The sequence below is a fragment of the Neoarius graeffei genome, chromosome 11 (assembly GCF_027579695.1).
Source record: "Neoarius graeffei isolate fNeoGra1 chromosome 11, fNeoGra1.pri, whole genome shotgun sequence".
NCBI lineage: Eukaryota > Metazoa > Chordata > Actinopteri > Siluriformes > Ariidae > Neoarius > Neoarius graeffei.
Genome location: NC_083579.1, coordinates 12,146,717 through 12,174,251, shown reverse-complemented (window position 1 = coordinate 12,174,251; position 27,535 = coordinate 12,146,717). Strand labels below are relative to the sequence as shown.

Sequence of the window (27,535 nt, the reverse complement as noted above, 5' to 3'; positions counted from 1 at the left end):
ATGTGTGTTCGGTTTTCTGGGAAGTGTGCCAAGGACCGCATTGTATGTGGCTGATGAGCGGTGTCTCGGACCACCTCGTCTGTTCAGTGATGGTTTAAGTTGGTTTCTTTTACTTCTCTTTCAAACCACCAGGCTTCTCTGGCTTGAATGCGTACGTTGCAGTCCTGAAACAAGTGTCCTTTGTTGAGATGAAGATGGACTGCAGAGTCCTGGCCTGAGGAACTAGCTCTCCTGTGTTGAGCCATGCGCTCGTGAAGCGGTTGTTTGTTTCGTTTCCCCTGCAATGTATGCATTCTAGCCAGAGGAGACCGGTGGTTTAAAATGCTAAAAGAAGCCATCTTTGTCAACCTGGAACGACAGTCACTGAACAGACGAGGTGGTCTGAGACCTCGCTCATCAGCCACCTACAATGCAGTCCTCGGTACACTTCACAGAAAACTGAATACACATCCACACCAAGACTCCGCTGACTTCAATGACCCGCATGATGGCCGAGAGAGCCAACGACCCTCTAGGCTTCTAATACCATTCACATCCAGCCTCCAGTGGCCCTACAGGATGACCTGAGGGCGTCCTCTTAGGCTACATCCACACGACAACGGCAACGAGATTTAAAAAAATATATATATATATCGCGTCCACATGGGCAACGGATCAGTAAAATATCAGGTACATATGGCAACACAACGCTTGCTGAAAACGATGCAATACACATGCCACACCTCTAGGGGCGCTGTAAGACGGTCCCTTTGGAGACACCAGAACAATAGAAGTAAGGACGCATGCGCATAAACTATTATGCGTGAGACTTCATATTAGCCACAAAGTCAGAAAAATCTGTTGGTAAAATTAAGTTATAATGACCAAATACAATGAAAAGTATTTTTCCAGTCTCACCTGTGAAAGGTAATCCCATGTGATCTCGTTTGGACAGTAAACCTGTTAGTACAGTTAAACGCAGCACATGAATGAGGCATCTTTATTCTCCGCTTTGACCCATCCAATATGGCGGCGAGGATGACGTATGATTCTACGCGGAAGGCGGCGTCTTTAATGGTCCGGAATAAATTGAATGCTACACGTTGATGGATTAATTTGTTCTTCTATGCCCTTTTTGAGGAATGTATTGTAGGACTTAAACCAACATCTGAAGAGGTGAGATCGCTCCTTTTTTTCCCTATTTTTGCTGGCGGGATTGACTCTGCTCTAAGGGCTATTCTCATTCTCTCTCTCTCTCTCTCTCTCTCTCTCTCTCTCTCTCTCTCTCTCACTTTGCACCATTACACAATAAATATTCACAGAGAAAATATGTTGTAAGCGCGTTTCATGAACCAAGTTATGGGATTTGTTGACAACTCGCATCGAGTTCGTTACACTTCTACCCGGTGTGAAGCACTCAGTCATGTGGTTGTGACATCATCGTAAACAAATCCGTTCTACTCATCCAGACAACTTTGCAACGGCAACGTTGCCAGATCTTTCCACTCTGGAACCCGTTCTCAAAAGATTGCGTTTTGGGGCACCCAAAACGCCGGTGCCGTGTGGACGCCAGGCCGAAACGATAAACAATTGTATCAGATTCACCTGAATCCGTTGCCGTGTGGACAGGGCCTGAGACCTCGCTCATCAGCCACCTACAATGCAGTCCTTGGTACACTTCACAGAAAACTGAATACACATCCACACCAAGACTCCGCTGACTTCGATGACCCGCATGATGGCCAAGAGAGCCAACAACCCTCTAGGCTTCTAATACCATTCACACTCAGCCTCCAGTGACCCTACGGGATGACCTGAGAGCGTCACTGACTCCTCTTAGGGTTGCTTTTGATCCACTGGAGGATGAATACCTGGAACTCTCCATGAGTTGGACAGAACTGATGAGCGGTGAAACGTCTTCAAGGATTTCAAGCAAGTCCAGTTGCCTCCTTTAGCATCTATGGTTCTACTTGATTCCTTTGCCGCTCACAGCCGACGCTCGATCCCACCCCTCTGGCATGAGGGGTAATTCGCTGCCGCCTGTGCCTTCGGCCTGTGGACCGTCTTGAACTTGAAGAGCTGTAGAGACAGATATCAATGAGTGATCCGCACGTTGGCATCCCTCATCCAGTGGGGCTACTGGAGTGGGGCGTGGTCAACTAAGTAAAGAGAAACATGACATGACCTTAATTAGTAAAAATAAAGAAATTTAGTTAGGTGTGTCCTAACTTTTGACTGGTACTGTATATTGATGCAAGGATTCCTTCCAGAAAATGGTTTCAGCTGAATAAAAATCCAATTAAGAAGACCTCCCGAATAGAACAAATATATACAGCTTGTCCATTTCCGAACTTCTCAAGCACATCCTGAAGACGAATAGCAATCGCTCACTCCTACGGTTTCCATGAAGTAACGATCGCTATAAATCTCCGCCATCTACAAACTGTAACGTGTCTCGAAATGTCTTCAGCATCTAGAAGTTAAAGTACACAAAACGTAAATGAAATTTGTTTGCTTTTAATTTTTGAAATCTTTGTTTCAACGTATTTATTTTAATTTCCTTTGTCCTTTTATTTTATGTAAAGCACTTTGAGTCCAAATGAAAAGTGCTACCTAAAGATTTGTTGTTGCGTAGATGGACTGTAGATCAGTAATTGCTGTGCTCTGTATATCTTATTGTTGTAATTAGTCAGTCTCCGATAAGCCCGAGTGCTAATCCGGACTGAGCGTCTCTCTGTAACAGGGTAATAAGATTTTGCGCACGAGCTGATCCCAGATTAACTCGAAGTGGTTTGATGCATGTCAAGTCTTTTTTGCATCATCTGAGAGGAACTTTTAAAGCCACAACATAGTAAAGGAAAACTAGGTTTGACTCGTCTTTTGCTGCAATCGGATCCGTGTACGAAGATTGCAAATAATAGTAGCGTGGGAGAGAAACTGAGGTACTGATTTGTGCGTTTTATAGGCAAATAGTCTAAATACGGGCGGCACGGTGGTGTAGTGGTTAGTGCTGTCGCCTCACAGCAAGAAGGTCCAGGTTCGAGCCCCGTGGCCGGCGAGGGCCTTTCTGTGCGGAGTTTGCATGTTCTCCCCGTGTCCGCGTGGGTTTCCTCCGGGTGCTCCGGTTTCCCCCACAGTCCAAAGACATGCAGGTTAGGTTAACTGGTGACTCTAAATTGAGCGTAGGTGTGAATGTGAGTGTGAATGGTTGTCTATGTGTCAGCCCTGTGATGACCTGGCGACTTGTCCAGGGTGTACTCCGCCTTTCGCACGTAGTCAGCTGGGATAGACTCCAGCTTGCCTGCGACCCTGTAGAACAGGATAAAGCGGCTAGAGATAATGAGATGAGATGAGTCTAAATACGCAGGTGATTGTATAGAGAATCGTACGCACTGACTGGTTGAGAAATTTGGATTATTTCTCGATAATCACGTTGCGTGACTCGGCAAAATGGCGGCCAATCACGTCGTCACTGTACGCGAGGGCAAATTACAAATGATGAAGGAGAATGCTGCTCCTCAAAGCAGTAAAGATGCTCCGGAGTTTGGTCTAAAACCATTCAAAGGGAAGGTAGCGTCGTTGATTTATTTTATTGATTTCAAAACAAAGGATTTTGTGACTCTGCGTAGATAAGTGAGAAATCTGTGCCACGCCTTATCACATTTACATGCCACTTAATTTTTTTTTTTTAAATAATCGCATGTGTACTTGTACTAAAACAATTATCCACCTCCTGCTTGGTGAATATCGACCTCGACTTCATCTCCGTTATTATTCGCGTCACCTTCCGCGACTAATTGTTAAATAATCAACGACAGGGTGTTGTAATTTCCCAGATGGGAAGCAGAGGCACGATTTCCACCCAGATTTTGATTATTTTCCAATAACAGCAAGTCATGAAGTGTGTGTGTGTGTGGGGTGGGGGGGGGGTGTTTAAATTCCTCTTGTACTGTATACCACAGCTGGTTTTATTAAAATGTGTCTCTTTTTAATGAAAAGTATGTTACGGTAGTTATAACAAGTCGCTTCTTCACCGGTCTCTTCCCCTCCATGATGTTAATCAGAAGTTTAGCTTGTCATGTTACCCAGAAACCAAAAAAGATAAAGGCCTATGAAAAATTCCCAGTGTCAGGAAAGGAAAGAAGAAGAAGCTGTTATTTATGTCACATGCACACTCGAGCACAGTAAAATTCGTCCTCTGTATTTAACCCATTTGAAGCGATGAGTACACATACATACCCACCCAGAGCAGTGGGCAGCTATGCTACAGGCTGCCCCATGTTAACCTAAGTGCATGTCTTTGGACTGTGGAGGAAGCCCACACAGAAAGGCTCCCATCAGCCACTGGGCTCGAACCAGAACCTTCTTACTCTGAGATGACCGTTCTAACCACTACGCCACCGTGCTGCCCAAGGAATAGCTGTGAGTCAGTTAACGGTGGCGACAGTGTGTCATGATGGCTATTTACTTTGTAGGAGACTTTATTAATTTTTTTTTTTTTTTAAAGAAACAACTAATAGTAATGAAGTCAGTATTGTGTGTGCGTGCGTGTATGGATATTTAGTTTTCCCAGCGAACATCTTGAACAGCTAAAACTGGATTTGTCTCGGTGTTGAATTATAAATTCTTTTTTATTTTGAGATTGAGAATCCAGCTAATCGAGAAACACTTTTAAATACAATTGCTAGCTCCTGTTCAGTCGTCCTAAGCTGCAGTTCTTGATTTTGTCCTGTAGGTGGCGATGCGCTGTGGTGTTTCAGCCAGCAACGTGAAGAACGTGATTATCTGGGGAAACCACTCGTCCACCCAGTACCCTGATGTCCACCACTGCACGGTCCAAGTCGGGGGGAAAGACGTGGCCGCGTTCGACGCCGTGAAGGACGACAGCTGGCTGAAAGGAGATTTCATCTCTGTGAGTTTATACACAGTATTAACAACCGAGTGCTGAGGTCATCAAATGTACTGAATATCTAATGAGATACACTACATGGGCTGGTCTATTGTGCGTTTAGCAAGTTAGGGGTTTTATTTTAGTAGTTTCCATTGCTGTTGATCACACGTCTCCGTGCGCGATGATACATGATTAGTATCGACTTTATACTGCAGATGTTCATCTCGTACTTGGACACGGGGTTGGTACTAGTAGTCCTAGATTGCTGATTCTGGCTGTTTTATTTGTAAATGTTCAAAAGACTTGGAGTTTAAAAAAATAATAATAATGGGGCAAAGATCATGTATGGTAGAGGATAGAAACATAAAATGGTGTCGATTTCAGGATGATTTTTCTAACCTTGTAATACATTTTGACTTGGATTGTGACGTGGAAGTCCATAACTCAGAAGTCACCAAAAATTTGAGCCCTTTGGGGTCGAGAGCTTCTGCAGAGCGTCGCTGAATGAGTAGTTCATGTATTTAGATAAATATATTCGAGTTATCATACAAGCATGATAAACATAGTGACACACTTTATGCTTTCCTGTGTGCCCACTGCCAAATATTATAGCTTTTAAATGACCTAAATTAGAAGAAACTTAAAACGTTGTCACTTTCCTCGGTCACACCGGACTCGGAGCGCTGAGCGCCCACTTACGCATTCATAAAACTGTTCACGTGGTAATGGCATGATTATCGCTTTTTCGGTTTCTCGTTCACAGTGTAACAGTAAACAGGATTAAAATCTGTCAGACACAGTTTAGGCTATTTGGACGTAAAACTTGTTGAGATGGCACACAGATCACGGATTTGAATGAAAATGAAGAAAATCCAAGACCAAATGTTTTTGTTTACAACCCCAATTCCAAAAAAGTTGAGACAAAGTACAAATTGTAAATAAAAACGGAATGCAATGATGTGGAAGTTTCAGAATTCCATATTTTATTCAGAATAGAACATAGATGACATATCAAATGTTTAAACTGAGAAAATGTATCATTTCAAGAGAAAAATTAGGTGATTTTTACATTTCATGACAACACATCTCAAAAAAGTTGGGACAAGGCCATGTTTCCCACTGTGAGACATCCCCAATTTTCTCTTTACAACAGTCTGTAAACGTCTGGGGACTGAGGAGACAAGTTGCTCAAGTTTAGGGATGGGAATGTTAACCCATTCTTGTCTAATGTAGGATTCTAGTTGCTCAACTGTCTTAGGTCTTTTTTGTCGTATCTTCCGTTTTATGATGCGCCAAATGTTTTCTGTGGGTGAAAGATCTGGACTGCAGGCTGGCCAGTTCAGTACCCAGACCCTTCTTCTACGCAGCCATGATGCTGTAATTGATGCAGTATGTGGTTTGGCATTGTCATGTTGGAAAATGCAAGGTCTTCCCTGAAAGAGACGTCGTCTGGATGGGAGCATATGTTGCTCTAGAACCTGGATATACCTTTCAGCATTGATGGTGTCTTTCCAGATGTGTAAGCTGCCCATGCCACGCGCACTAATGCAACCCCATACCATCAGAGATGCAGGCTTCTGAACTGAGCGCTGATGATAACTCTGGTCGTCCTTCTCCTCTTTAGTCCGAATGACACGGCGTCCCTGATTTCCATAAAGAACTTCAAATTTTGATTCGTCTGACCACAGAACAGTTTTCCACTTTGCCACAGTCCATTTTAAATGAGCCTTGGCCCAGAGAAGACGTCTGCGCTTCTGGATCGTGTTTAGATACGGCTTCTTCTTTGAACTATAGAGTTTTAGCTGGCAACGGCGGATGGCACGGTGAATTGTGTTCACAGATAATGTTCTCTGGAAATATTCCTGAGCCCATTTTGTGATTTCCAATACAGAAGCATGCCTGTATGTGATGCAGTGCCGTCTAAGGGCCCGAAGATCACGGGCACCCAGTATGGTTTTCCGGCCTTGACCCTTACGCACAGAGATTCTTCCAGATTCTCTGAATCTTTTGATGATATTATGCACTGTAGATGATGATATGTTCAAACGCTTTGCAATTTTACACTGTCGAACTCCTTTCTGATATTGCTCCACTATTTGTCGGTGCAGAATTATGGGGATTGGTGATCCTCTTCCCATCTTTACTTCTGAGAGCCGCTGCCACTCCAAGATGCTCTTTTTATACCCAGTCATGTTAATGACCTATTGCCAATTGACCTAATGAGTTGCAGTTTAATCCTCCAGCTGTTCCTTTTTTGTACCTTTAACTTTTCCAGCCTCTTATTGCCCCTGTCCCAACTTTTTTGAGATGTGTTGCTGTCATGAAATTTCAAATGAGCCAATATTTGGCATGAAATTTCAAAACGTCTCACTTTCGACATTTGATATGTTGTCTATGTTCTATTGTGAATACAAGATCAGTTTTTGAGATTTGTAAATTATTGCATTCCGTTTTTATTTACAATTTGTACTTTGTCCCAACTTTTTTGGAATCGGGGTTGTATTTTTTTTTTTTTTTTTTTTTTTTTTGGGCACAAAATGACTAAAGTTCTAGATTGTGGTTATTGGCTATTTAATTCATAAAAGACTCTGAACATTAAAAAAAAGAGCAAATGAGCACAAAAGAGCCCCCACCCCTAGCCTGGGCCCCCCCATCCTAAGTGTGACGCAACACGAGGGCCTGTTGCGAGCTTAGTCTGGCAAGGCAAGCTATCTCCAGCTCTTCCAAGCTCCCGAAAAATCGGGAGCCAATCAACTTTGAGCATCTCCACCGGCCCTGGGTAGAGGCGTGTTCAAGGCAGTGACGTAGTAGAACTGCGACCGGAAGCCATAGGTTGTTTACAGAATCTATGCCGGAAGCGCTTCATTCACTAGAAACATGACGAACATGGAGCAGCGGCAAGCCTTTGACACAGCGGTAGATGCTGTATTGAAAGCATTCAACGGGAAGTTCTCATTGAAAACGGAGCAAAGAGCAGCCCTGGAGGTATTTATCTTCTTCCTGTTACTCAAGCAGTTTCCGTCGCGTCACATACGTCAGAGGAAAGAGTGATGTGATTGGTTTAAGCTTCGTCACAGCCTTTTCTGGCTTCGACCAGTAGCAAACTGAGGCATTTCAGGGAGGCGGGTCAACCACGCCTTTGGGAAACGGTTGGGCTTAATATCTTTGCCAGACCAATGCTCGCAGAGCTTTGAAGTTGCGTTAGCCAGACTACCCCACTCCCTCTTTATAAATTGGTGGTTTGTTTGCAATTTCCATATAATAAATAAGGGGACATGAACTCTTATTTTTGGAACAACATTGTACATCAGACATTTCAATTTGAGTAGCTTCATCCAGGGATCACTTTTTTTTTTTTTTTTTTTTTAATTGAATAAAATCAGCTGTTCTTAAACCTTTGAAGTTGAACTTGACAAATATTGTATGGGAATATTCATATTTTAATATGTATATTGGATATGAATGTCAGTAGTAGACGGCTGTCTTTTTAAATATATGTTATTTACCAGCTGGGAGGTCCGTATCGTGAAATACCGTGACCGAGGTCTTGAAAGTACTGACTGAAGCCCTCTGGGCCGAGGTCAGTATTCAAGGGAAAACCGAGCTGCCATTTTGAATCCTCATTCACGGCTGTAATGCAAATGGCTTCCTCCTCGGGATACAAGTGCACTTCCATGGCAGGAAAAAAAAACTAAATTTTGCCGCCTATGTCGTCCCCGATTTATACAAAATTGAGTCATTCAGGATTCAGCCATGTTTTTGCTTGGCGTTAGCAACAGTTAGAGGTTTTTAGCTTTCTCCTGAAATGTTCTCTTTTATTTCTTCTTCCTCAGGGTAGTAAAACTCGCTTTCGCTGTGAACACTGTCGTTATTGCTATCCATGCTGTAAAATTAATGCTATTCTCCTGAGAAATGCTGGCAAAGATGTATAATATTTTTGATAATCTTATGAATAAATGTTATTTAAAAAAAAAAAGATAAATGTTGACAAATTCTACTATGTTGTGAACAAGTGAGTCGCCAGAGGTCTATAACTGGGGTCCATACCGTAGGATACAGACCCGCTTGCCAGCCAATCAGAGTGCAGGATTTGATGGAAACCGCAACGTGAAAAATGTATTATATTAATCCGTGTAATATTGCAGTCGTAATTGTGTGTAAACAGTGTGAAGTGTGGGGTTTGTTTTTGTTTTTTTAAATATATAAACACCACCACAAGATGGTGCCTCTTGCTTAGCCATGGACTCGTTTCCTAACGGGGGAATATCTGTCAGTCTACCAGCTTCTCATAGCAGATGCTCAGATGATGGATTCTGAGTTCTACCTGCTGCATTACACTACCAGGAAATACAAACCTAAGTGGAATTGGACCAAGGGAAGTCACTGTCAGTCTGAAATGAAGTAATGTGCGCGCAACCCAAAATGGTCCATTTTCCAGGTGGAAATTTCGCCTTCAAAATGTCCATGAGGTTCCAGCTCCGTCTAAAGTGTTTGGGGGTTTTTTTGGACCAGAATGACGCTAGTTTTACTCTGGATTTGCAAACAGCAAAGCTGGAACTGTCGTTGATGCAAGATGGTCAGTCGTAGAATGTGTTTTTATTCTTCTGGACATGGAAACCAGGAGTGAATCAGTCAGTACGTGGACAGTGAGTGGACGCTGTCGAGTGCTGACTCGTTTCCGGTTCTGGACAGTAATTTTAAAACAAGTCTCTGTCTCAAGTCCTCCAGAACCAGCCTCAGTCCAACACGGTCGTGGATGATGTTAAAAGTGGTAAATGTATCCTGGAGGGGCGCTATTGAGGTGACTTGATTGATAGTTACGGGATCAGCCTGCGAAAACGGTGCAAAATATCATGCGCTTTTCAACACCATTCCTACGCATTCTGTAAACCGAGCATCTGGGACAAAAATCCTGTGGCGCAACACCCACAGCATTTTAAGATATTTATGGTCATAGTTCGTGGATGGATGGATTGATTTGATTTAAACTTGATGTATAACCGGGCGGCACGGTGGTGTAGTGGTTAGCACTGTCGCCTCACAGCAAGAAGGTCCGGGTTCGAGCCCCATGGCCGGCGATGGCCTTTCTGTGTGGAGTTTGCATGTTCTCCCCGTGTCCGCGTGGGTTTCCTCCGGGTGCTCCGGTTTCCCCCACAGTCCAAAGACATGCAGGTTAGGTTAACTGGTGACTCTAAATTGGCCGTAGGTGTGAATGTGAGTGTGAATGGTTGTCTGTGTCTATGTGTCAGCCCTGTGATGACCTGGCGACTTGTCCAGGGTGTACCCCGCCTTTCGCCCGTAGTCAGCTGGGATAGGCTCCAGCTTGCCTGCGACCCTGTAGAACAGGATAAAGCGGCTACAGATAATGAGATGAGATGTATAACCCTAAGGGAAGTAATGACTAATCTGTACAGGAAGTAGGACTAATTACCGGACATCAGGGCTTCGGACTGGTCCGAGGAGCACAATAGCCCCCAAGCATAACTAGGTCATCACTTGTTTACCGCAGTGCATTGTGGGGGATAGCCAGGGTCAGTAGTTGAGTGATGTATCACGGATGTCGGATTAATTTTATGCGAGAGGAGCGATTTTTGTCGTGAAAGACGATGAAATTGGTGATTTAAAGAGGTGGGTAACAAGTCGAGGATTTACAGCGGGAAAATCCTAATCCAAATCAAGCTTGGTGAGAAGGTAAGAGTCTAGACCGAGTCTACCACACTGTACTACATCATCAAATCTCAATGTCTTATTTCTGAGGACGTGTATCGCACCAAGTAAACTTTATCGAGAAAACAAATTTGGGTCAATTCACACACCCTCCCCAGTGACACCTCTTCAATTTGCCTGATTATTTATTTTCTTAGTGCCTTATGATGTCAAAAGAAAGAATCCACAATTTTAGCTTCCTAGCTCGAACATTTTTTGAGTTATGGCCCTTCAAAGTTTGGGTGCCACGCCCACTTTTGGGGTCCGGGAATTGCGCACTTAATTTGCAAGCATTTTTGGAGGCCCATGTTTTTAGTTCTAAGGGGGATATAGACCTGTAAATTGCTATATCTATGTATTCTGGCCCTGTCTATCTGATTCTGAACCTAAAAATAGCACAGGTTTACTAACTTCATAGATATTAACCCCTTAAAAGTGAAAATTTTTTTTTTAATGACACAATCACTTTTTTTTTACATTTTGGGGGTCCATATCTTGGAAAGTTTTTATGTTGATGGGGTTTCAACTGATTCATCATCATATTTGGGAACTCTACTGTGTACTTGGAGAGTTTCAGGGCACTCAGAGCTTTGGTGGGGGTACAGGAGGGCCCCAAATATGGCTTCGGGACAAAATTACCATTTGGTACGCCCTACTTCAGGCCATTAGTTGGCCATGTGGGCACATGATGACTGGAATGCGCCTTTAACCCTATCAACAGACACCTTTTCTTTCATTTGACATCATAAGGCACTAAGAAAATAAAAATAAGGCAAATTGAAGAGGTGTCACTGGGGAGGTTTTGTAGCCTGGGCCCGCCCATCCTAAGTGTGACGCAACACGAGGGCCTGTTGCGAGCTTAGTCTGGCAAGGCAAGCTATCTCCAGCTCTTCCAAGCTCCCGAAAAATCGGGAGCCAATCAACTTTGAGCATCTCCAACGGCCCTGGGTAGAGGCGTGTTCAAGGCAGCGACGTAGTAGAACTGCGACCGGAAGCCATAGATTGTTTACAGGATCTATGCCGGAAGCGCTTCATTCACTAGAAACATTACGAACATGGAGCAGCGGCAAGCCTTTGACACAGCGGTAGATGCTGTATTGAAAGCATTCAACGGGAAGTTCTCATTGAAAACGGAGCAAAGAGCAGCCCTGGAGGTATTTACTGTATCTTCTTCCTGTTACTCAAGCAGTTTCCGTCGCGTCACATACGTCAGAGGAAAGAGTGATGTGATTGGTTTAAGCTTCGTCACAGCCTTTTCTGGCTTCGACCAGTAGCAAACTGAGGCATTTCAGGGAGGCGGGTCAACCACGCGCTTTGGGAAACGGTTGGGCTTAATATCTTTGCCAGACCAATGCTCGCAGAGCTTTGAAGTCGCGTTAGCCAGACTCGAGGTTTTGGGCATTTGTGTGAATTGACATGGAATGACCCATCTATCTGAATATCGGGACTCCTATGTAGCTTCTCTGAAATTGGCTGCAGCGCCTATAGCGTTGATGTTCGGCCGTCTGCCAGGTATAGCAAACCTTTATAGGCCTGAACAACACAAATAATTCATATGCTCAATAATTTAATATCTAATTTTGCTAGTCAAATCTTAAATCTAAACTATTTTGTAAGTCGAATTTGTTGAACGCGGATTGAACTTAATTTCTGGTGTGTTTTACAAAGTGAGGGACTTGAAGGTCCCATGGCATGGTGGTTTGTTGATGCTTTAAACGGGCTCGTGGAGGTTTCCGGATGTTATATCCGCAGCCTTTCTTGAAATGAACCCTCGGCACGTAGATATAGCCTCCTGGGAGAAAGCCCCATTTCAGCGCTTTTCCCAGTCCGTCGTTTTGCTAAGGAGAAGCAGGAGGCGGGGAAGGGTAGAGGGTGGGGGCGGGTCTTATCATTAATATTCATGACATGTAAACGTGTTACCTCTGATTGGCTAACAGCACTGTGACGCTACCTCCAGTGGGTCAGAACAAGCGGATGTGGGTGTCTTACTATGGCGTGAGAGAGAAGGAACAAACCGCGAAGGGAAAAATACCGCGCGCTGACGTCATTAAGGTGCGACGCGAGGAAATAAAATAAATTCAACAAATGTTTGGGTTTTTACTGAACAAACAAACAAATAAAATGAACGAGTGACTTAAAAAAAAGAATGTGGGTGTCTTTGTAAAAACTGTTTTGATTGGCTATTATAACAGAGCATGCTGCATGCTTTTTGGTTTTGTAGCGCAGAGTACCTGGCTAACTGCAGGAAGCGGTTAGCTGCACAGCTAATGTAGCCATTGCAAGGCTAACGTGGCACCGATTTTAAAACACGGCAAAACGACTTCACAGTTATACACTTACTTGTTCGGTGTTTGTGGCTGATGCGGCAGGGATGCTTGGTACGGACCCAGGCTTCAGTGACAGCTGATGTGCAAAACCTGCCCTGTACTGTCCCAAGTTGTGGAAACATTCATCAGGAAAATGCTTCCGACAAACATACACCGTTTTAGGTAGACTCGACGGCGTATTATTGGAGTAAATAAAATTAAGCCACTGCGTCTTCAGGGGCTCTCCCGTCGGCAGGAAAAACAGACTCTTTTCTGTGTTGTCACATCCATGTACAACGCAATTTCCATGTTTCGCTCGCTTAGGTGATGCCATGTTGTTGTGTCCTCTATGGTCTCCTCACTACAACTGGGCGGGGCAATCCATACAGTGGGTGGGAATCCAGAGGGGGGGGCGTGGGGATCATCTCCCTTGCTGACGTAGTAAAGGGAAGAGCTTATCAACGCGCCGTTTTGACGCGCCATTCTCAAATGTTGGGCATAGTTTGGTTTACACATTATGAAATTTCTAGCCACTGGGGTGACTTACGAAGGTCAGAGGAACTCATTTTAACGTTAAAAAACCTCAAAGTGAAAATTTCATGCCATGGGACCTTTAATAAACCGTGGATTAAGTCGATACATATGCGACCCAGATGGTGACGCGTTAATTGCTGGGTTTCATGTGCCGTGACGTCACATCCGTGTCATTAATTATTCACAACTTTAGCTGGTGGTCTACCAAAGCTCGCATGAAAAATGCCTTACGCTTGCGTTGTTTGAATCAATCAAACCGTGAAACTGACGTTTCTTCAGGGTTCCACGTGAACTAATAGGAAAAAAAAAGGGGTGAACAAACACAAGATTTCACAAAAACGTCGAGAAAGGTGGCTTTCCAGTGAACCTCTCGCTGAAATCGAAGAGAGCCGAGTCGAAGCATGCTCGAGTTTCACTTGGTGAAAGGTTTGTATCTCCCGCTCAGTTCTGGCGTTAGTGTTTTCCAAGTACTTTTCTTGCTACGTGTCGTTATTTTACGGTACTTTTTTTTTTTTTTAGTCCCGAAGCGCTAAAGTCCCCAGCTGTTTGTTTACGCCTCACAAAGTCCATATGCATGAAGGTTGCGACAAAATTCTTCCCCATTCTTACAGTTACAATGCGCCATGATGACGACGACTTCTCCGTCTTGTTTGACTAAGATCCAGGTCTTTAAAGGGGTTTCTGATGATCTTTGTGAATGATTTACCTGAGAGATAAGAGCCAACACAAGTGAGAATCAAGCCAACTATTTGTTTACACTTGAACTTGCAGCGCTTCGTTGTAAAAACGTGAATGAAAAGCTTTAATAATAATACTTACACAGGCAAAAACAATACAGGATTCATTGGGCAGCGGCTTGATACCGAGGTCCTTTACCCAGCCACATACACAAAAAAAAAAATTGTAAGCCTGCATACTCTTCCACGCTTCATGGATGCAAACAGCGCGCCTTTTGGCGGATGCCGCCTTTTTCACGGCTGTCTGGGGGACTTGTGTGAATCGTGCAGATCCGATGAGGTTTTTTTTGGGGGGGGGTTGGAGTGTCTGATTATAATTTCATCAAAGTAAATTCATCTCATTATCTCTAGCCGCTTTATCCTGTTCTACAGGGTCGCAGGCAAGCTGGAGCCTATCCCAGCTGACTACGGGCGAAAGGCGGGGTACACCCTGGACAAGTCGCCAGGTCATCACAGGGCTGACACATAGACACAGACAACCATTCACACTCACATTCACACCTACGCTCAATTTAGAGTCACCAGTTAACCTAACCTGCATGTCTTTGGACTGTGGGGGAAACCGGAGCACCCGGAGGAAACCCACGTGGACACGGGGAGAACATGCAAACTCCGCACAGAAAGGCCCTCGCCGGCCACGGGGCTCGAACCCGGACCTTCTTGCTGTGAGGCGACAGCGCTAACCACTACACCACCGTGCCGCCCTCAAAGTAAATTCTGTATTTAAAATTACTAAATAAGCAAATGCCGTTACAGTCCATGAAACATACGAAGTGTAAGTATGAGAAGAAAACAGTAAATCAGAAAGCTGCGCACGTAAAGCCAATTGGCTGCGCGCCATTATCTGCTGCTGGCTGCACTTCACTTCACTGCACGCGCAAGGATTTCCATCAGTCCAACGCAAGTTACGTAATTGGCTTTACGTGCGCAGCTTTCTGATTTACTGTTTTCTTCTCATACTTACACTTCGTATGTTTCATGGACTGTAACGGCATTTGCTTATTTAGTCATTTTAATACAGAATTTACTTTGATGAAATTATAATCAGACACGCCAAGCCCCCCCCCCCCCCCCCAAAAAAAAAAAAACAACTCATCGGATCTGCGCTATTCACACAAGTCCCCCAGACAGCCGTGAAAAAGGCGGGATCCGCCAAAAGGCACGCCGCTTGCATCCATGACGTCGCTTTCATCCGTTTTGCAGTGTAGAAGGACGTCTGCAACACCAGATAGTTTGTAAACTCGACTGAAAGGTCGTTTCAGATCGTATGACACATCCTTCTTTCCCAGACCGTTGGGGTCGATTCCATTGCACGTAGTGATCTTTCTTCTGAATACATCTGAAGCGAGCAGTGGCTTCTAGATCACGAGCGTACGCTGATAAGTTATCGCTAGTTGTTTGCGCTACGGCAGCCGTTTTAGACCACCAGCTATTTCACTTCCAGTAAAACCGCTAAGAAAAGTCACGTGACTGAAACCCGGTAATAAACGCCGCTAGTGAGTACACTGGTTTGGGAGTTTTATCGGTCTGACAGGCTGCCGAGTGCTTCAGTACGTCAAGAGGCAAAGGCTGAAGAACGCGTCTTTGTTTTACAGGCTTTTGAATATCGCTAGTTTCAGACAATGAACTGTATCGATTGTTGTCTTCTATAACCGAAGGCAGTTCCGCAGACCGTAGAAATATTGTCGGGTCCCAGTTTAAGTGCGCCTTTTTCCCACCAGAGAAATGTAAACGACAAACACTCGTCCATTTCGAAGGTTATCGTTGCGGATTAAACTTATCCATTTCTTTCTTCTCCTCGACTGGCAGCTCATAAAAGCTCAAATTAGATGTTTTCTTTTGTTGTGGAGACACAGTAAGGCACGCAGCAGTTCACTTTAGGCGGCATGGTTAAAACTGGTTAGATGCAACAATGCGGTGTTTAACAAAGGAGAAGGTAAACAATGCAGCAGAGCTGAGCCCGGGTATCGCCAATAATGCGTTGCGGTAAACAAGCGATGACGTCGTAATGGTGTAGGGTCATATGAAAATGAATGAAATGGTATTTAAGGAACACAACCTGCAAGTGGAAGTGTGTGTGTGAGGGGTTGTGTGGTTTTTTTTTTTTTTTTTTTTTATAAATTGTCCTTACGTCCTCAGGAACATGACTCTGTTGCCATTTCATCAAATATAAATTAAATGTCTTTTAAGCGGAAACCTTAAAAGCGACCTGAACAGAGGAGCAAATTGTTTTCTCGAGGAATCTGGGTGCTCGTTAAGTACTAGAACAGGGCTTTTCAAAGGGTGGGGCGCGCCTCCCCTAGGGGGCGCCAGAGTTCTTCGGGGGGGGCGCAACGTGAGGAAAAATAAACCAGAATAAGTTACTATTGCGGACATTTAGCGAACTTCAGCTAGCCTTTGCCAGAGACAAAATGGATGGATTTTTAGTACCTAAAGCTCCAGTGAGTGAGGAGACAGAGTCTGGGCCAAGCAAAAAAAGAAGGAAGTATGACCACGATTATTTAAAGTTTGGATTTTCATGGACTGGATCTGAAGATGCTCCACTGCCACAGTGTGTTGTCTGCCAAGAGGTGCTAGCTAACGATGCTATGAGATGTTTAAAATGTGTAAAACAAGATGTTTTAAAAAGAAAAGCAAAAATGTTTAAAATGTGTAAAAAGAGGTTTAAAAAGCACAGATGTTTAAAATGTGTAAAAAAAAAAATGTTTTTAAAAAAGCACAGATGTTTAAAATGTGTAAAAAAAAGAGGTTTTCAAAAAAAGCACAGATGTTTAAAATGTGTAAAAAAAAGTTTTAAAAAAGCAGATGTTTAAAATGTGTAAAAAAAAGAGGTTTTAAAAAAAGCACAGATGTTTAAAATGTGTAAAAAAGAGGTTTTAAAAAAAGCACAGATGTTTAAAATGTGTAAAAAAAAAAAATTTTTAAAGCACAGATGTTTAAAATGTGTAAAAAAAAAAGTTTTAAAAAGGCACAGATGTTTAAAATGTGTAAAAAAATGTTTTAAAAAGCAGATGTTTAAAATGTGTAAAAAAGAGGTTTTAAAAAAAGCACAGATGTTTAAAATGTGTAAAAAAAAGATGTTTTAAAAAGGCACAGATGTTTAAAATGTGTAAAAAAAAGTTTTAAAAAAGCAGATGTTTAAAATGTGTAAAAAAGATGTTTTTAAAAAAGCACAGATGTTTAAAATGTGTAAAAAAGAGGTTTTAAAAAAAGCACAGATGTTTAAAATGTGTAAAAAAGAGGTTTTAAAAAAAGCACAGATGTTTAAAATGTGTAAAAAAGAGGTTTTAAAAAAAGCACAGATGTTTAAAATGTGTAAAAGAGGTTTTAAAAAAAGCACAGATGTTTAAAATGTGTAAAAAAAAAGATGTTTTAAAAAGGCACAGATGTTTAAAATGTGTAAAAAAAAAGATGTTTTTAAAAAAGCAGATGTTTAAAATGTGTAAAAAAGAGGTTTTAAAAAAAGCACAGATGTTTAAAATGTGTAAAAGAAAAAAATGTGTACAACAACCATTTTTTTTTTTAAATACGAATGGAACATTAATTATAGCAACAACAAAAATTGTGAGGGGGGGCGCTGTTGTTTATTTGCTCTCTGAGGGGGGGAATGACTCTCCCACACTTGGAAAACCCCCTGGGCTAGAACACTTGCATTGAACGAAAGGGATATTGTTGGGTTTTTTTTAAAGAATCTTCTTTTGTGATCTCTGTATGCAATAAAAAAAAAGGTTGTCATTTGACTTGCCTTCATAGAATTAAAAAGAAGGGGGAAGGAAAGCAGCAGTAAATCCTAACAGCCAAAAAGTGACCTGTGTCACTACTACTACTACTTAATTCCGCTGATCTGGCGGTGTGCCTGTAGATCATGTGCTCGAATCTAATGTACTCTTCCCCTTCTTTCCTCAGACGGTTCAGCAGCGTGGAGCAGCAGTCATTAAAGCACGCAAGCTCTCCAGCGCCATGTCTGCTGCGAAGGCCATCTGTGACCACATGAGGGACCTCTGGAGCGGCACTGCTGAGGTCTGTTCCATCTCACCACAGCCGGGTTTTCACTGACCTGGGGATTGAGCAGACAGATTTATCACTTAACACCTGACCTGACTTTAGCAAAAGTAATGAAACGTCAGAAGCGCTGACTGTCTGGGAACGCCAGAGTCGGCGATTCATCATGGAGAATATCCTGTATAGATTGTAACGCATTCTTTCGTCCTGATGCACCCAGCTGCTCCGCCCTGTCTCGTCTTACTGGAATTTTTGAAACCGTGTTAAGGCACTTCTTCACACGTTAGTTGACGGAGAGAGTGAGATCTTCTGCGTTGTGTAATCTTGTGCTGGTTTCATGAGTTACTCGCTCTGCCGCATTTTTACTGGTATTGTCTTCGCAGGTTTCTTTGTTGTTTTTGATGTCGTTAGGATTGTTTTGCCTATTGTTAACACCACTACTACTATTATTGTTGTCACCACCTATTACTACAAGTGCTGTTATTAACTCATCCGGCTGACGGGTGAGGCGTTTACGCCGTCATGTGTTGTAGACAATGCCAGACATTTCACGAAAATCACTTCTGTCTCAATTCTTCACAGATTTTTTTATTCTTCTACCCAAATTTGTGTAACTGCAATTAATAATGAAGATATGGAGTAATTAATCAATCCCTAATGAGCAGTTTCCCAGGGCTGTGAAAAATCCGCGGAATTCCGCGAATTTGGCCGCCAAAAATATCATTTTAGTAAATCATCTAATTTTGCAATAAAAATTGGGGGGGGGTAGGTTTCTTTTGCGACAATGACAGACCGGTTTACGGCATTTGCGCCATGCTTACAAACCACGGCACGAATCTTGTGCTCTTTAAACACGCTTTCGATATCAACGGTTTTGAAAAGGAGAATTTCGCGGTATGTCCGTGTCACGGAGGGACATCGTTCAGAGGGAGGACGGTGAGACCGACGATGTCAAAAACATTTGCCAAGGAAAACGGCATCAAAAATCCATGGAATTGGCGATGGCTGGAGTTTAAAGTCGGTAGTGAATGAGCACATATGGAAGATAAAAGAACCGGGGAAAGCTTAGTGCATCTTGCGCCATCAGGATGTGAAGTACGGTTCTGGTGGAAGAACGCGTTTGGTTGACCATGTTAAAGGAAAAAAACATGCGGAATTGGTGAAATTGAAGCTGTTGAACTATGGACCCTTTTCACGTGACGTCACGACAAACGCGGCCGCCGTTTTGGACGTGTACTACCAGTAGTTTACCACAGCCAACAAATGAGGAACGGCAGCAAAGAAAGTGTTTATTTTCAGCAAGACTTCCATCATGCCACTATATTGTTGCGCACCTGGATGTAGTAACCATCAACAAACAAGGCAAGGGTTATCATTTTATCGGATCCCGGTAGATGCTGACCGACGGAGAAGATGGATAGCGGCATACCAGCGCTTGTGTAGTGACCACTTTGTTGGAGGTAAGACGAATAAAATTAGCCAGAAAAGGCATTACATTGCTGTTAACATTCTGTGGCGGCGAGTGTGTAACCAAATAGGCTCAAATAACCCATTGTAACCTCTGTTCTTCTGTAGTAGCTATTAGCTAACGACATTAGCTAGCGTTGTGTTCCTTTGCTGTTGGTAGACTGTAGGACAGATCAGAGGCAGTGTCCTACAAACAGCGCTTAATTTGAGGGGAGCAAGCCGGAGCGCGCTCCGGAACCTCGGCCGTTGGCTCCGGCAGCTATTTACACTGGATCCGGTGATCCGACACCTCTTTTGACTATGTAACAAAAAAATAAATAAATAATAATAATTAAATTAAAAAATGCAAGTTTATTTAGTGTTAATGTCTGATTTTGATATCTGTCTTGTTGGTGATTTCTCTCATGAAACGACATCCACAAAATATCTGCAGATGAACTTAATTTGCAGTGTTATTACAAAACATGCCCAGAAGCGCAGCGCTGCGCCCCCCTCCCCTCCCCTCCCCTCTCCTCTTTTTTTCCGCTCCGGAGCCGCTCATCCTCTGCGCTCCGGGACCTCCCACTTTACAAATTAAGCACTGCCTACAATATAAGTGTTCAAAACAAAAGGAACATGTATTTGTCTCTTAAATCCAGGCCGTTCCCTGTAATCTCTAACAACGGTTGGAGAAAGTAATGGCAAATAGTGAGTGCACAAACCGTAGAAGGTAAACTGTACACAGCGCCAGGGCAGTGTGATGGTATGTCTACTTTTAGATTGTGTTAGCTGATCAATGAACACACTCGTCACTCGACGAGTTTCACGTCTTTACGACGGATACTTAAATGTGTGTTAGGTATTATTGTTGCAGTCTAAGCAGTCATTGTAGCAGCTAGAAGAGCGAGAACCGAAAGGGTCTGTGCCATAAACCGTTATTTCTGTACGGCGTTGCTAATGTGTCGTTACTGTTGTTATTTCTCCCTCTGCTCGCCCTGTAAATGCCCTACGTCGCTGGATAGCGAAGGTGTTTTCTGCATCTCGCTCCTTTTTCTTGTATGTTCTCCGTTTGTCGCCTTCCTCGCATTCAAACCAATTCGAGCCGAAGTCCGCTACATGTCCAAAATGGTGGTCGCGTTTATGAAGGTCACGTGACTGAAAAGGGTCTATAGATTACCAGGTAGACCATCTTGTTCACATTTGTATATTCAATTTATTATTATTATTATTATTATAATAAACAGTTCAAATTAAATGGCATGGTTGAGAAAATATTTGCTTTCAGGAGATGCTTCAAATCTATCAATATACACAAAATCTGTTCAGCTTCTGGGGGACTGCTCTCCCCAGACCCCCTGCTAAAATTGTTTCCTCGGATTTTGTCATTTCTATTTCACAGCCCTGGTTTCCACACACATGGTTTCTTCACCGATTTTTTTTTTTTTTATTCGTTCTGGCATGAAGCTAGGGGTACCTAGGGTGCATGGAACTTCTACCCAGATTTGCTTAATTACAATTATTAAAGGAGAACTGAAGGCAATTTTTTTTTTTTTTAAATCAAAATTCTACTTATTTTATTAAATATCGGAATGCATTTTCAATCGCTATTTTTGTCGCTGCTATAGCAAGTTCTGAGTGTTTGAAATATGCTCTAATATATCAGTCCATGTGTCAAAGCGACGGCTGTAAACGAGATTCGTCAAGGCCTGTGCGAGACCTCGTAGGACGGAAGTAAAACGTACAGCAGCATTCAAAGCGACCGACATCTGCGAACATTGTCGAAAGACGCGCGTGGCCTCTTTCAATCGCTGACGTAATCAAGCCGGAAGTTTTGTTTGTTTTGATAGCAATCGGGAAAGTTTGAAAAAAGTAGGCAGTAATCGTCATTTTTAAACTCGTTTTGGAAAACCGTTTTCAAAACGGTGGCGCGGACTCTTCACGTTTCGAAGTCTCGTGACGATGGCTCAGATGACCGACGGCTGCCGTGGACCAAAACTAAATTCAACATGGCTATAGGCCGATAAGTAGGATATTTTAATTGCAATCAGTTGCCAATACGAGTCACGATTATAAGGTTACTAAAACCGAAAACGTAATTGACACGTTAAGAAATAAAGCAAGTTTAAAAATGACTTCAGCTCTCATTTAATGAAGTTATGGACTAATTAAGCCTTAAGTGAGTAGTTCAACAAAAATCACGACTTCTCAGCCAGTTCCTCACTGCTTTTGGATTCTTTCTGGCAAATAGGTCGGTGTTCCTAGAGTGGATGGAGCTTCTGTACAGCACGGATGAGAGTTTTCTGCTTTTTCTGAGTAAAAATCAACCTTTTTATATTATGCCAAATCCGTTGGCGCTTTTTTTTTTCATTTATTGAGGGGGGTTGGGGTATGGGTCAGTCCATGAAATGGGGTTACCAAAATGTGACATAGAGGGAGTCACCTTAAAACAATTTACAACTGAAAACAACTTTTATTTCCATGAAGCATTGACCATATAAGAAAATATAACATAACTCCTGCTCTACAATGTATGATAAAATCCATAAATATTTACCCGGTTGCTAATGTAACAAGGACACGAACAAGCTTTTAAAAATAAAGGAAAAATATTGATAAAATCAATTTTTTGCTTTTATTTGCTTACTTTAAACCAGGGCTTTGAACCAGAATTTTTTTCCTATTGGTTCGTTCCGAACAGAAACGGAATTTTAACGTTTCCGGTTTTGGGTTCCACCATTTAAATAGACGTTCCCGAACCGGTTAGAACAAAAAAATTTCGTTCCCGGAACGGTTAATTACGTTCCCTGTCAGCTGTTGAACAAATGGCTATAAAATTATGTCTCTGTCTCATCCAGCTTAAGCCAAATGTAGGCTAATTCTATTACAACCTTCATTAAATAAGACAAGAAATAATTCAAAACAATTATTATTTCAAATGTTGGCGATTTGGATTCTCAGTATGTCTTCCCATCTACACAAACAGAAAAAGTGCCAAAAATGAAAGAGAATTCGTTTAGTGTGTTACCAAAGGCTAGTCAGGCCCTATACAGGGCTTTCCACAAGCGCGGGCTGCCGGCCATACAGCCGGCACACAATTAAGTCCAGCCGGCTACTTTAATGACTATTATTTTTTGTAGCCCACAGGCTCTAAATATTAATTTTCGATTTTAATAAAATTAAATGTTTATCTAACGGACTGACAATGTCAAACTGAACCGCACTCATTTAAGTTGTGATTCGCGCTGTTTGTACCGATAATAACCACAAATTCCCCGCCGACTTCGCTGATCTGCGGCCCCGACATGTGGTGTGTGCGTGCACGCACTCAGCGGAGTTTTTGTGTTTAACACCCCCCCGGCTGGCTACTTATTTGTCATGGCTGGCTAGTATGAGCCTTAGTGGAAAGCCCTGTATGCACTGATGGGCTAACAGAGGTTAACGTCATTTAATGTTTGCGAGCCTCTCATTAACGTGGACAAATATATTGATATCGTGTTTGAAATTGACGTTTTTGAATAACGATAGACTGCAATATTTACCTCTTATTTAAGATGTGGAGACGTGATAGTAGTCCACCCTCCCGCTCTCTCCATTCAGTCAGCGAACGTCACACAGGAAGTGAACCCCAGCGGGTCATAGAAACTTGCGCAGGAGAAGAATGACTTTTTTATTTGTAGGCTACGGAAACTTTGAGGAACGAAATAGAAACCGGTATTAACCGGTTACCATTATTTTTAATAAGCGTTTCTGTTCCGGAACATAAAAAATAATAAAGTTTCTGGTTTCGTTTCTGTTCCATGTGAAATAGAAAAAGTTCCCGGTTTTCGTTTTCGTTCCTTGAACCGGTTCAAAGCCCTGGTTTAAACATTAACACTGAATAAGAATTCATTAGAAATATTAGTTTAACATCATAAACACTGAAGATATGAAATACCAGTATTTCACAAACTTCGTAAAATCTCTAAGATTTGAACAATAACAACAGTCATTAACAGGAAACAGTTTCATCCTATACGGGGTTAATGAGATTATTGAATTCATTACTTTACTTAGTCACACTTATATCTGCACTTCTCTGGAGCACGTGTTGTGGTGTGTGAGATCCCGCGAGAAGTTCTCTCGCGTCAGTTCAGCTGACCTAGATTGAGTAAATCGGTCTCGCAGGTTGTGAACGAACCAGGAAGTGAGTGGACGCTAAGTTAGGATGTGAGAAAAAACATCGATAATTTCTTTTATTGCCGTTTGTTTAAATTTCTTTCTACCTACATCGTTTTATAGTATATTCTTCTTTATATTAAAAACATCAATCATGATTTCAACTCGTTTTATCATTTTTTATAAGCCTGGTTTCTAACGTAGCACGGTAGAACATCACAATGTTACGTTCACAACCTATTTTTAGTGGATGAATTCGAAGCTAAATAGTTTATAGAACCTTCTTAACTTTATTATGTGAGTGTAAAACTAAATTGCAAGTACCATGAAACTAATTTTATTGAAATTCTCAAAGTAATGAAGGTTTATTTAAGCTCAAAGTCAGCAAATATTCCATGTCACAAAAAACGTGTCATCCGTGTCCAGTCACAGGGGAAGAAAATGTTTCACATTTCTTTATTTCAAAAGAAAACTTCATTTTTTTTCTCGTCTTCTTCCGCTTATCTGGGGCCGGGTCGCGGAGGCAGCAGTCTAAGCATGGAAGCCCAAACTTCCCTTTCCCCAGACACCTCGGCCAGCTCCTCGGGAAGACCACCGAGGCGTTCCCAGGCCAGCCGAGAGACATAGTCCCTCCAGCGTGTCCTGGGTCTTCCCCGGGGCCTCCTCCCGGGGGGACATGCCTGGAACACCTCCCCAGGGAGGCGTCCAGGAGGCATCCGAAAAAGATGCCTGAGCCACCTCAGCTGGTTCCTCTCGATGTGGAGGAGCAGCGGCTCGACTCCGAGCTCCTCCCGAGTGACTGTGCTTCTCACCCTGTCTCTAAGGGAGCGCCCAGCCACCCTGCGAAGGAAACTCATTTCAGCCGCTTGTATTCGCGATCTTGTTCTTTCGGTCATTACCCAAAGCTCATGACCATAGGCGAGAGTCGGAACGTACCTGTAGATCGACCGGTAAATCGAGAGCTTCGCCTTTTGGCTCAGCTCCTTCTTCACCACGACGGACCGGTAAAGCGACCGCATCACTGCGGAGGCCGCACCGATCCGCCTGTCGATCTCGCGCTCCATCCTTCCCTCACTCGTGAACAAGATCCCGAGATACTTAAGCTCCTCCACTCGAGGCAGGACTTCTCCACCAACCTGGAGAGGGCAAGCCACCCTTTTCCGGTCGAGAACCATTGCCTCGGACTTGGAGGTGCTGATTCTCATCCCAGCCGCTTCACACTCGACTGCAAACCGCCCCAGTGCATGCTGAAGGTCATGAAGGTCAAAAAAAAAAAAAACTTCATTTTTTTATTTATTTTATTTCTTCAAACAATATTTATGGATAATCTGCTAAATATTTCTTTAAATCATGGAAATTAAAGATGAAATGATTATGTAAACCCGGACCAATGAAAAGTAACATCATTTCATGGACTGACCCGTATGTTCCTTCGTGATACTCAAGCATAATTCATTCCTACGATGATGTTACATGTTTACATTTTTGCCATCTTTAGTCTCGCTAATGCCGCTTTTCCACTACAAACGCGGCTGAGCCGTGCCGTGCTGAGTTGGGCTGAGTCGGGCTGAGCGGGGCTGTTGGAGTTGCATTTCGACTACAACCGCGCTGAACCGTGCTGGCTGGAAGTGGGTGGACACATTGGGTGGAGTTAGCGAAAGTGGGTGGACGTCAGGTGATGTCGTTAGGCGGCGCAAACAGTGACATCAGTGACCTTTTAAGCGGTAGTCTCACGACCCGGATAGTAAACAATAAACATGGAGGACATGGAGTCGTTAGTGTTGCTGGTCTTGGTGCTGTGGCTTGTTGTCACCGACAACGCCAACAGATACTGGCAAGAGCGTATAGATGAGGCGAGGCGCATAAGGCTCCAGAAATTCTCGTAATTCGTAATTATTCTCCTTCCGGGTTTACGGTGTTTACAGATCCCAGCGCGCTCGCGGGGCGTGTGTGGGCATGTGAGGACACTCCTCCTCACCAATCAGTACATAGGGGAGTGTCTGCTCACGCCCCCAACCTCACTTGGCTCGCTTCAGCCCCACTCCAAAACGGTGCGAGTTTTAGGGGCTAAGCAGGGCTGAAGCGAGCTGAGTCGTGCTGGTTTTTGGTAGTCGAAACGCGAGCCGTGTCGGGCTGAAGTGAGCTGAAGCGAGCTGAAAAAGGGTAGTGGAAAAGGGCCATAAGTCTCGCAGTAGAATACGTGTTATCTACAATGTAATTGGCCAAAACATCGCTGGCGAGAGCATGATAGCCAGTCATAACACTTCTTACAAGAGTGTGGGAGAGAACAAAAGCCAATCATAACAGTTCTTACAAAAGTACCCGCATCGTTCTATTTTATCGAAACTTGCACATGTTCATCGTCGCTGCGCTTCAAAAATACGTTTCTCTTTCGTATCGGATTTTTTACTCAAAATGCCGAATACAACTGACAAGCGAGACAAAGTGAAGGTACGTGAAATCGATGCTGGTATAAAAAACAGAGAGAGGACTGACAAGCTTTTGTCTTTGGCCAAAAGGCTGAAGAAGTCGTCGAAATGATGAAATGAAAATGAGAAGTGACTGTGGACTATAAATAATTGTATAAAGTGTACATAGACATTATCCCATCAACTTAGCATTCGTTTGATTTAGTACATTGAACATGTATATGACGGTCAGTAAATCTGAATTACTGCTGACAGTTTTGAAAACTTAAATATTTCAAAAGACTTTTTTTGAAGAAATCATATGCAACTAATGAGGACATACGGAGAAAAGGTCAGTCACCCTAAAATTTAATTTAATATATGAACATTTTGATAATTAATAAAACTTAAGTTTAATGTGAATTTAGTTTGTCGTTTTTGTTGATCATGAATTATAACCATACCCTTGAATGTAGAATGTGATTTTATCTTGAATTCAAACAATACTCCTATTGATTTGAAACATTTTCATGTAAATATATAAAAAAAGACAACATATGAGTGATTCCGGGCGGCACGGTGGTGTAGTGGTTAGCGCTGTCGCCTCACAGCAAGAAGGTCCTGGGTTTGAGCCCCATGGCCGGCGAGGGCCTTTCTGTGTGGAGTTTGCATGTTCTCCCCGTGTCCGCGTGGGTTTCCTCCGGGTGCTCCGGTTTCCCCCACAGTCCAAAGACATGCAGGTTAGGTTAACTGGTGACTCTAAATTGAGCGTAGGTGTGAATGTGAGTGTGAATGGTTGTCTGTGTCAGCCCTGTGATGACCTGGCGACTTGTCCAGGGTGTACCCCGCCTTTCGCCCGTAGTCAGCTGGGATAGGCTCCAGCTTGCCTGCAACCCTGTAGAACAGGATAAAGCGGCTACAGATAATGAGATGAGATGAGATGAGTGATTCCACGCTTATGGGTACTGAAATGGGGACATGAACTTATTCACCTAAAACCATTTCTTTTTTTACCATCAGGTCACAAAACATGTAATCTTTAATGAATGATATGTTAAAAGATAATTTTAATTTTCTGAGATGTAATAACATATTTATATGCCAAAGTCAAGCCTATGAGTTCCAAAATGTCTGTTACATTACTTCTGTTACGATTGTCCATCTCGCGTCTGTTGCAAATTAATTACAATCTAGCTATATACCATGTTAATCTTATTGGAAGAATGTGTATGTTTATTCTACTGCACATGTTTATTAATTATATTTGCTAAAACATCACCTTCCTATGTTTCAAAAAGTAATTCTACATTGTTAAAATTGAGAATATATATGTCCACAACACTTCTGTTACGTTCTGACTTTGGCATATAA

The 27,535-nt window shown here is 42.8% G+C and overlaps 1 protein-coding gene across 1 annotated transcript in view; it reads left to right on the top strand.

Annotated features, from left to right (window-relative positions):
• The window catches only part of mdh1ab (malate dehydrogenase 1Ab, NAD (soluble)), a 70,760-nt gene that overhangs the window by 33,426 nt on the left and 9,799 nt on the right, over window positions 1–27,535 (top strand). Inside the window, exons 6-7 of the mRNA XM_060933428.1 lie at window positions 4,715–4,891; window positions 18,060–18,173. Of these exons, the coding sequence (XP_060789411.1) occupies window positions 4,715–4,891; window positions 18,060–18,173 (291 nt within the window). The remainder of the gene's footprint in view (window positions 1–4,714; window positions 4,892–18,059; window positions 18,174–27,535) is intronic.